The 11,470-nt window shown below is 37.9% G+C and overlaps 1 protein-coding gene across 1 annotated transcript in view; it reads left to right on the top strand.

Annotated features, from left to right (window-relative positions):
- The window catches only part of LOC113069311 (NACHT and WD repeat domain-containing protein 2-like), a 124,509-nt gene that overhangs the window by 1,318 nt on the left and 111,721 nt on the right, over positions 1 to 11,470 (top strand). The window contains exon 3 of the mRNA XM_026242316.1: positions 9,580 to 9,668. Coding sequence (XP_026098101.1) covers positions 9,580 to 9,668 — 89 coding nt within the window. The remainder of the gene's footprint in view (positions 1 to 9,579; positions 9,669 to 11,470) is intronic.

The following is an 11,470-nucleotide window of genomic DNA, read 5'->3' as shown; positions in this document are numbered from 1 at the left end:
GAGTTCAGATGCAAAAGCCTCTAAGTGCCATCTGAAATTTTTTTCTAAAATTAGCATTTTTGTCAGGCTCCTATCTTTAGGTTCAGTAATTTTACTTTAATGGCAATGTATTCTATGCCATTAAAGTGAAATAGAAGAACATAACTACAGGAGCCTGATGAAATGATCATTTTAGATGAAAATTTCAGACGGCACTTAGAGGCTTTTGCATCTGAACTCTTCATGAACTTTTGAAAGGGTTTCTAGAGCTTCTACAGAATATTCTGCCAGTGTGATTTAATGTTCCTCAGATCAAATATCTCTCATTTTTTTAGTTTATATTAATCAAGATATGTGCAAAAAAAGTGTGTGTATGTGAACTTGAGAATCACCTGAACCCAAGGACCATACTATTTGCAATGAACACTTAGTTTTGTCAAAACATGCTTTATCATTTATTTTCAGATGGCAATGACAGTTCCATATCATCGTGTCGTTTCATAACACACACTGCTATCTTCATAGACATGGCCATTGGTAATGTCTGCAGGACCACTGTCCCATGAGCTTTGACAAGAGCAGCAGCTAGTGGAGCCGTTGATAGGTCATCATTCCCACCATTGATTGCTCATTTTTACACCTTGAGGCTTAAACCCAGTGCTGCTTAGAGTTGACCTCAGATTTAATGAGTGCCAGGGGAACTTGACAGCACATATGCAGTCAAAGATTTAAATGTGGGCTGCAGGGAGACCTTACAATAGTACTTCCAATCTAGGAGTAAACAAGCCAAGGGAAAGTATACAATGGGTTAGAAGGGAGATTGAGAAATTGAGAAATTAGTGCAGAGGATTTAGGATGAAGTGAAAGGAGGGAATATACCCTTTAATAAATTAAATTGGGGAAAGGATGTCTTAAATAAAATGATGACCTTTCAAGTTGGAGTATTAACAATAAAGTCTCCTCTAAATTGCAGCTATAACATAAGTGCCCATGTCATATTCCACCTGTTTCTGCATTTGTTCCTAATGCACATGTATGAGCTTACATGCATTATTCCTAAATATGTATAATGATAATAGCTCTTTGTTTATTGTTATTAAATAATAGTTCAGACAGGAACCACTTTGGCAAGTTTACTTGAGTTTATTGAACACAATTTATCTTTGGCGGTATAGTTCCTTATGGGGGTTCTTGCTCCCAGAATAATTGAACATACAAGAGCTTTAACATTAACCCCCCGGAACTATGAATTTAGAAATACATAATAATTAAGAATTTTAATAAAGTCTTTAAAGCAAACAGTGATAATCATGTGGATGTGGCAGTGGTACATCTATCCTGTAGCCTGGTTATGAAGATAGGTGTCTCTCTGCAAAGAGATCCATGCCAGCTAAGATTTTTGGAAGCCTTAGTGATCTGAAACAAACAAGACAACAGCCAGAAGGTGTGCAGTAATGTGCTCATGCATATAATGGGGAGGGAGAGAGGGAGGGTTGCGAGTCGTTGAGCATACTTACCGAGCAGTAGTGGCACGTATATATATGTCCCGTGTCTAATAGGAGGGATGTGGTGATTGGAGCGATTTGACAGCTGACCGCATCAGCTGTTCACAGCCTTGCCTCCGTGGCCTGACTGAACTGACGCTGCGCTCGATTAAACCACATTTAAAATTTATGTAAAATGTATTTATATTAGGTGGTCTTTACTATAAACTTAAAAAAAAATTCAATATAGTTATTATGTACGTTTATATTGGTGCATTGTAATTATATTTAAATTACTTGCATTTAATTAACATTTTTAGTTACACTGTTAACTTCACCTTCATTTTGTTTGAGTATCCTGACCAGCCGACACATCAACACTGGCTCAACCATTGTGTAAGTTTGAGGCAGGACTATGGTTTGTTGGACCTGTGGTAGGTAGAGGGAGTGTTTGGAAAACCTATTTTAAATGGTTGTTATTTTGGGCAGGTTCATTTTGTGAGCTAGAGGTATATAAATCACACTTTTCAGCTTTATAATAAGTAGACATATATTTATTTCTCTATAGGTTTAAGTCTTTACATTCAAACACCATTTTGCATAATCACGTTCAACCATCAATAAATTTATACAGCTCATGCTGGAAAACTGTAAAGAGAGTGAGTCTTAAGCCACTTCTCTACTGCATTAGAAAGAGAACACAGAGATTTTGTTTTGGTCAAAGCAGTCAGCCCTGGAAAGCCATCTGCTTGAAGATGCTTAAGGAGAGGCAGAGGTGATGCTCTGTGCTGAGAGAGTGTGAGGTAAAGTGTTGAATCTGATGTACTGGACCTGTACATGCACAACTCAGAGGTGATCTCAAGGTAGAATTAATGATACTTTCAGTAACTGAATGAGCCAGCTGGGCTTTGGTGCAATGCTCTTCCACTCTAAGCACTAGAGGGAGCAATTCATAAATCTCAGAATTACAAAAATGGATTTGGCCTTGCACACGTAGACTTTTAACAATTGATTGCTGTCCAACAGTCTGACAAGTCTTTCAATTTGTGTTACAACATGTATACGCTTATTTTGTTGATTTGTCTATCTGTAGGACAACCAGGGGCGAATATAGTTTTATGTGCAAGAGTTTAATTCTGCCTTAAGGACCTTGAATTTAATGCTACTGTGTTGTAACAGCATGTGTGGAGTTAGCCAACATGATTTATTATAGTGCATTCACTGTTTTAAATGCTGGGCAAAATCAAGCAGCCTTTTACTCCTGTTTGTCTATTAAAGTGTTTCTGTATTTTTTTTTTTTTTTAATGGCTTATTTATAATCATCTCTGCATATTACATTTACAGTATTTTACCAGACAAAGGATTTACACACTTTAACCTTGTGCAACATTGCTTCATGAAAGCATTGTATTAAAAAATACTCAAATTAATAATGATGGATAATTATGTGCTTTGAATATTCATATAATATTTTTGCATTTTAGCATGTGGTAATTAGTTTACTAATGCCATTTAGCTAATGGATTGCCAACAGGAATGTGTTTTAGTCACAGATGGGATTTCATTCAGTTGTTAAACACACATGGTCAGGGGCCTTTGATGTGGGGCAATTCTCGTTCCATCGTACTCCATCTTGCAAACCTCACCTAATCCCTAGAGTCTTGTGCTTCAGCATCAGACAGCTGTATCAATTCTGAGATCATCTATATGCGACCATCCTTTCAGAGCCTGTGCTGCTTGGAGACATGTTCTGGGACAGGCCCGGCTCCAGATATGAGATGAAAGGTGGGCCAAATGATATTCCAGGTGGGCCGGTCGGATTGGGGGGGGGGGGGGGGTCGTTCTTTAATGCTTTAATCTCACATGCCTATTTATATAGTTTTAATTTCATATATTTAAGGCAATTGTTAGGGTTGTTTGTTATTGTTGTGTTTGTGTTCTTCATTTTTTATGTTTTGTACATATTTTGGAACTATTTAGTAGTTCAGAACCATGGATGCCAAAATTTCAATCACTTCATTCTGGATGGTTTTGGAAGTTTACCTCGCATTTTGTGGGATACCTGATGTAATGTCAGCCAGGTATTTATCTTTTTCCAACGTGTATTAAAACAACTTGGCAAAAAGCCCCACAGCTATGCAATCTTACTCACTGTCACCAAGCCTGCATTTATTTGATCCCAAGTACAGTAAAAGTTTTTAAAGTTTTTACTATTTAAAATAACTATTTTCTATTTGAAAATATTTTTAAATGTAATTTATTCCTGTGTTCAAAGGTGAATGTTCAGCATCATTACTCCAGTCTAGTGTCACATCCTTAAATAGGGGGGGTGAAATGCTATTTTATGAATGCTGAGTTTTTTACACTGTTAAAGAGTTGGATTCCCATGCTAAACATGGACAAAGTTTCAAAAATTAAGTTGTATGTTTGAAGGAGAATTTCTGTTCCAAAAATACTCCTTCCGGTTTGTCACAAGTTTCATTTTAAATTACATTAAATTACATTTTAAAATACTATACAAAATAATTAATCAGAATACTTACTCCTGTTCACTTATGACAAAGAACTCCCCGCTCAAGCTCGCCGTCTCTGCAAGATTAACGATGGCAGTTTGCAGGCACAGCTACTAGAAGAGTTACATCTGTGAGACAGGTTGCTGACGTCGTCAAGCTTCGTTTGAGTCTGCGCGACAGAAACAGAAGTGCTAAAAAACGCTAAAAATGGGCTTCACTTGTCTCAATTGAGTTCCAATGGGGTCGCTGTGTCCATTTCTTTTACTATCTATGCTGAGCACAGACAATCACTGATCAGAGCGAGAACGTCGCGAAATGTCACAAAAGGAGTGTGTTTTTGGTTGCCAGGGCAAGACAACCCTGCACAGATTACCAAAGAAAAAACAGCATTAAGGGACCAGTGGATGGAGTTTATTTTTACAGAGCATCAACGGAGTTGTGTAAGTGTTTGTGTTTGCTCTCTGCATTTCGAAGATGCTTGTTTTACAAACAAGGCCCAGTTTGACGACAGATTTGCGTATAGTTTATTTCTTAAGGATGATGCAATCCCAACGAAAAAGGGGCAGGATCGTGTGTTGGAACCGCAGGCGGTGAGTAAAACTGCTTCAAATATATCTGCCTCCTTGTTAGTGCGTCCCCTCCCATGCCGGAGACCCGGGTTCGAGCCCCGCTCGGAGCGAGTCATTGCTGCTGCTGCTCTCGTTCAGTTTCAGCCTCGGGATCTGATTCTGGATCATAAATAAACGGCTGAATCTGACTGTTAGCCATGGTTTGTTTTGGTTGGTTTTGTCCTCACGGTGTCACAGCTTCCAGACGCGCTCAACTCAAAAGCCTACTGGCGCTGGTGATTCTTTAAGTCCGCCCACACGTCACGCCTCCAGCCGGTCGTGTTTTTCCGGGAAAAATCGGTACAGACTATCTTTCTCTTATGAAAATAATAAAACTAAAGACTTTTTGGAGTTATGAAGGATGCAGTACTACTCTATAGGTACTCAAGATTAACAGGATATTGAGTGAAAACGAGCATTTCACCCCCCCTTTAACAAATAAAATCATTCTAATAGGCTGATTTGCTGATTATCAATATTTAAAACATGAGTAAAAAAAAAATCAGCATTCTTTGATGAATAGAAGGATCCAAAGATCATCATTTATGTGAAAAAAGCCTTTGCAACATTATACAGTATATCATTCAAAAATATAGATTTTTTGGAAAAGAAATTATAGATATGAATACTTTTATTTAGCAAGCTTTAAAATCTCAATAAATAACATTTTGAAATATATTCAAATAGGAAACAGTTATTTTAAATAGTCTAGTAAAAATATTTCAGTTTACTGTTTTGCTGTACTTTGGATCAAATAAATGCAGGCTTGGTGAACAGAAGAGACTTGACTGGTAGTGGATACTATAGGCAACTTTAATTATTCTGTAATTTCTAGCTTTTAATTTGCTTAGAAATCTATAACTGCTTGACAATAACAAAAAATAATGATTTTTTTAAATATACTACAAACACGTATTTATCACATAATAAGGCAGAATAGTCTCTATACTGTAGGCTAATAAATCTATGTCAGTTAGCACTGTTTTGTTGATATACTGTATTTATCACCTGCTGGAGATTACTTGAAAAACCATATATTGTCCCCATCGTATATTAATGTCTTCGTGTTTCCAAAAGTTTCAGTTCTTCTGTCAAACAACTGTTTTCATATAGCGATAGCTGGACGCTGTTGCCCTTTTTAGGAGTTTCCCGATATGATTTTTCTGTGCGGGAGCGTGCTCCGGCTTCGAGGATGAATGAAACACACACTGCAGGAGAGTTTAGCGCTTCCGGGTCCGAATAAAATATCAGGTCATGCGCAGACTATCCTGTCTCTTTGAGTTTAAATCTATATTTATTTACACCAGCTCTTTAAAACATCTATGTGAACACATTTGACTGAAAAAGTGAGGGGGACGAATTTCCATAACATTAAAAGTGGGTGGGACGCGTCCCCCGCGTAATCTACGCCCCGAACAAAAGAATGCATCGCAATCTACAGAATATTCAAGCCACATATTGGGGTACTATAATGTGCTACCACTAACAGTTATAATACAATTAATTGGCTGTTACTGTCGTTTATTGCTTTATAATTCAGCACGTCTGTTTACCTCTGTTTACATTACCTCTGTTTACCAGTTTACCTAGGTTGTGAAGTGAATGAGCTTGAGCTAAATCTGTCTGTCTCGGAGGGAAAAAAAAAGAGGGGATTGGGCAGAAATTAGAAAAAAAATGTATCTGGAGCTGAATTGAATATCGCACTAATTTTGTGATTGGCTGTTATGTGGTGTGGGGCCAGGGTGGGCCAAGCCTCTGATTGGGTGGGCCAGGCCCACCCTGGCCCCCCCGTGGAGCCGGGCCTGTTCTGGGATACAACTGCACAAAAACTTTACCCTGGATTATAGATATGATTAGACAGATCATTGAGTGAGATGCATGCTTCGAAATGATGCAGACATTAATAAACTATTAAAGAATGTTTAGAACATTGGTTCCCAACCTGGGGTATATAAAAGAAGACAACATATACTGCACACTTGTGGTCAACTCAATTTAATCTACAATATTTCCCATCATAATAATTCACTGGACTGCACTAAGAATCTCATTATTTCCCCCCAAATACTCACGTCTCTTTCCAAAGTTTTTTTTTTCTTTTTCTTTTTTTTACATGAATGCTTTAAAATGGAATTGTCTCCCCTTTTCACTTGTAACCTCTATTAGCATTAGCATATATTTTTTGTTTAAGACTTCATATGTTATGAAATATTTAACTAGAGTGATATTTAACATGTTCGTGATATTGCTATGGAAATAAATGCGCATTTTGGGGTTTTAAGTTCCTGTATTGCTTGGATAATCCTGTTTTAGTTTTGTTGGGGTGAAAAAAAGTTCAAAGAGTACAGGAAGGCATGATAAGAAAATGGAAAGTTATCAAGGCAGCCGGTTCAGAAGAGAGTGGGTGGGAAACAAAAGCTCTAGATAGTTTGACCACAGCATTTATTACTAAGAAAACAACAAAAAAGAAAAAAGTGTGAGGGAAAAGTAACAGACTGAGATTAGATGCTTTATAGGACAGCCCAAAAATGATCAGAATGGACAGTTATAAAATATTTAAAACATGAAAGGCGCATGAGCTGTTCAACCCACCAAAAAGCTGAACTAGGCTAACACAGATAGAGATGCTGTAGTGAGCTGTGACATGCTGTCTTGGCTGCCTGTGTCTAGAGGGTTCAGAGCGCATGACGGTTCGCACAAAGCTGTTCAAAAGATTCAGTTTCCTTAAACCAAAAAATTGGTCAACTAACATAACCAGTTTGGATTGGTTGTTCCGCACACACCTCCACGGTAAACTATGCATTAGCATCTGTTTGGGGTGAATTATGTCTTATTCCTCTCATCGCGAAGCAAACAGTAAAATAAAAAACTTGAACAGTTCTCGCTGCTTTTTCTTCTGTGTGGGTGTATTCAAGCCGCGCGCTTCAGTTTGAATCTGAATAGCGCGTTCAGCGCGGGGGCGTGGTCACATTGGATATAATGAAGGGAGACATGAAAAACAGACATCGCGTTGTTATCACATGTATTACTTTATCACAGAATATCTGTTAGCAGCACTTGTTTAGTTTTAAAGTAGACATGTCAAGCTTTCTATAGATATCTCTCTCATGTCTCTTCGTTGAGTATTCACGGAGTTACACTTCATTTTAATGACGTGTTTGTACATGACGATCAGCACAAACAAAGGCTGCAGACAGCACACATACTGATAAGACGCTCGGGAGAAAATAAACACATAACTTCATAATCATACTTCGCGTTGTGATTCGGAGATGCTCGTTGTTCTAAATAAAGTTGGTAATGAACCATCTTTTATGGCCAAACGCTTTGAAAATCCCGCTGTACTCACCGAGATTAGAAAAGCAGTCATCAGTGAAATGTTGTGAACACAACAAAAGGGATTTGTTGTACTGCTCTGGTTTTGTGGCGAAAATAAATTTTAGCCATTGGTTCTTCTGATCTTCATTCTTTGGCAGTGAAAATAAAACAAACGGTCTCCTCGACATGATGCTCTCACACCAAACAGAGCATCTGTGTGTGGGGGTGGGGCAGGTCAGAGTTCCGTTTCTCCCAACATGGTAGGCGGAGATTATTATGCAAAGTGCTCCTAGTGACGTACATAGAGATGGGCAAAAGATTTGAAATCTATAACGACTCGTTTCAGCGATTCAGAGTCGACTCCTTACTTTAGAAGCCAATAACTTTATAAATCGTGTACATTTTGGTTTAATTATTTGCACATTGTTTACACAGATGGACAGCTACATCATACACTGTAATACAGGTAATTTTTGATTTCCCATCTGTGTGGCTCTTTAACATTCTACCTAGCTATGTTTGACTAAGCATCACTTATTATGTGACCTTGAAATCAAGACTGTAGTGATAGCAAAGCAAATATTTTAATATCGATATAAGAAATTATTTAAGGTACTGTATCAAAGGTTTGTAAATACAGTTTTAATTGTTTTGTGTATAGGGCACTGATAGATTTCATTTTTGTCCTGCTACTAGCAGATGTGTGGAGTAGTAAAAACAGAAAGCCTGAGTATCCTCAATGTGTCAACTCGCATGCTTCATATTGCCCTGACTGTCTGTGACAAAAGGCATCATGTAATATTCAACAATATACTCTGTAGCTGTGTGCAAGATTCTGAGGCCACTAGTAAATGCAGGTATTTTTGTATTTCATTCACTACAAATTAATTCATGGTGGACAATTTATATTAATGTCTGAATCAATTTTGCTTTAATGGCTGCAGCACTCAAGCTGCAAGAACTGCAGTTAGTTTCAGTCCTCACAATCTATATATATATATATATATATATATATATATATATACTGTCTGGAATAGTTCCTATTTTATGTCATATTGTGACTTTGTTTTACATTTTCAAAATCCTGCATCTTCATGTTTATTTCCATGTTTGAATTCCAGATTGTCAGTGTGATCGCAGATTCTGTGTTTGTTTTTGTTCTGCTACTAGCAGCAGAGAAGTAGTGACTACAGTGTAAGCTGGGGAATCTCTGTTTTCAAGCCTTGCTGGCAGCTGTCCCTTGAGAAAATACAGTGTATGAAAGAACAGTGTCAAAGAGAGAACAAAGACAGGGATTGAAAGAGAGATGTTTGTACGTGTTTGTATGTGAAGCAATATGCATATGATGAAAAGTATCTGAGAGGGAAAGACCTTCAACACGCTGACAAAACCACTTTTTTCTGTGGGGGGGGGGGGGGGGGGTTAACTTTGGAAAGTTTAAGTACTACATTTGTCGAAAAAAATATATATATATTTAAAAACTGATGAAAGAACATGAATTGACAAAAAAAAATGCACCTTGAAAATATACAAATAAATTCTAATTATTCATAAATACTATAGCAGTATATAAATAATAATGCAATGTAATATATAATGTAGAGTATTATGGTATATATCAAAATAACATGGTATTAGCATCTGAGACCATCACTCTTCTTGTATTTCCTGTCACAGATACAGAAGCAGAGAGAAATGCTCTGAAAGAACATGTCTATCCCAAACTACGGGACTTCTGCAGAGAGAACTATGGCATTGAATTCCAGGTAACAACACAGCCATAACCTTTCTATAAATTCTCTACAGCAAACATTAAGTTCATGATAAACAGATTTCTGTGTCTTTTTTTCTTTCCTAAACTTCTGGTTTCTTCTTCTCGCTCTTTGTGCTGGGAAGACAAAGTTTCTTAGGGACTATTATGTGACTCAACACTGATATGCTTATGCAAGATGAAAGTATGTATGTCTCTCTTATATTTGCCCTTAGGAGCATGGCCAGAAAAAAAAATCATTTTTCTCTTCCCCTTCTCTCCTCCAGAGAGGTATTTACAATGCAAATGGTTTGTTGTCTGAGAGAATGGAGCAGTGGGGAGATTTTTATCATTCAATTTGTTGAACAAATGCAGTGCTTAAAAGAGGTACCATGGCTATTGGCGCAAAAAGTGTGCTGAGATTGAACTGAGCCTACATAAGTGTGTGGCTTGATTTCAAGGGTGTCCGTTCAAGAAACAAAAACTTTAAAGGTCCCGTTTTTCGTGCTTTTTTGAAGCTTTGATTGTGTTTACAGTGAGCAATATAACGTGTTCATGTTTTTCACACAATTCAATTATCTGTATACCGCTGTTTTCACTGTCATAAAAACGGGCTGATGTCTTCCTTGTTCTATAAAGTCCCTCCTTTAGAAATTCATAATGAGTTCTGATTGTGCCAGCGGTTCCTGTGTGGTGATTCGACACCAGCTTAGCTCCAACTGCCCTCCTGGAAACACGATTGGGCTAGTTTTGAGAAGCAAGTGGACATGATTTGTTTTGAAAGCCTGGCAATCCTGATCTGAACGCACAATGCTAGAGATTTACTTCTAATCACAGAACGCTTTTACTGACGAGATGCGCATGAAAAAATCGCATTCGATATTTTTGCACAGCCCTAACATCTAGTTAACAAAGCTAAACAGCATTGCCCTTTGTGTAATAAGTTACAGAAACTGTTAAACGCACCAACTTAAATAATAAAATTCACTTAATGGTTGTGGTCCATAAACAACGCCTTCTCCAGACAAAGAGGGAACTGGTCCATCTTTCAACAATAAACTTTGTGCGAATCTTGCATTAAACTGATCGAGATTGAAGAAGTGCTGCACATAGATTTACATGTGGATGATAATTTTCGGGAACCGAGTTAAGCATAAATTGTAACCATTGATCTCTAAGTACAGCATTCCTGGGAAGGTCAAACAAAGGTGGTTAGACTCCATGATGAAAATAAAAGCATTTCAATGACATGGCGACAAACACATCCTCAATTCCTTCTCTTCTCCATCGGAGCGCAACAAGACCACGCCCCTTTTTGTGTGTATTCCTGTGGGCGGAGGTTAGTCAAAAAACTGTTTTAGTGATGTCATTACTGCAATAACTAGAGGGATGTAGTCCAAACGGGTCGTTCGTTGTAGGCAAATTCTGTTAAATAAAATATCTTACTTGGCATTGAACTTTGAGCTTTAGAATTTTACAGATATTATTTATACTCTAACAACAACATTACACACTAACTAATGTTTAAAACTGTGACGGCTGGTGAAAGGACAGTCTGGAAACAATAGCGAGTTTAAAGTTTTAATGAGAAGATATGGCGATGGTACATAAACAAACAATGACGATGAGACAGCGATACTCCGAGGGGATGGTGAAGTGTGAGAAGTCCAGACGGTGGTGGAGAGAAGGTGAGTAATCCGGATGTAGACGGCGTGAGGCAGCAGGAGAGAGTGGCACAGGAACTGCGGGGAATAGAGCCGAAGGTAAATGTCCTTGGCTGAGTGAACGTGCGAAGACTGGATGAGGTTCTGGGGAAAC

The sequence above is a fragment of the Carassius auratus genome, unplaced genomic scaffold (genome assembly GCF_003368295.1).
Source record: "Carassius auratus strain Wakin unplaced genomic scaffold, ASM336829v1 scaf_tig00001335, whole genome shotgun sequence".
Taxonomy (NCBI): domain Eukaryota; kingdom Metazoa; phylum Chordata; class Actinopteri; order Cypriniformes; family Cyprinidae; genus Carassius; species Carassius auratus.
The sequence above is the reverse complement of the archived record's forward strand: the minus strand, read 5'-3'. Positions and strand labels throughout refer to the sequence as shown.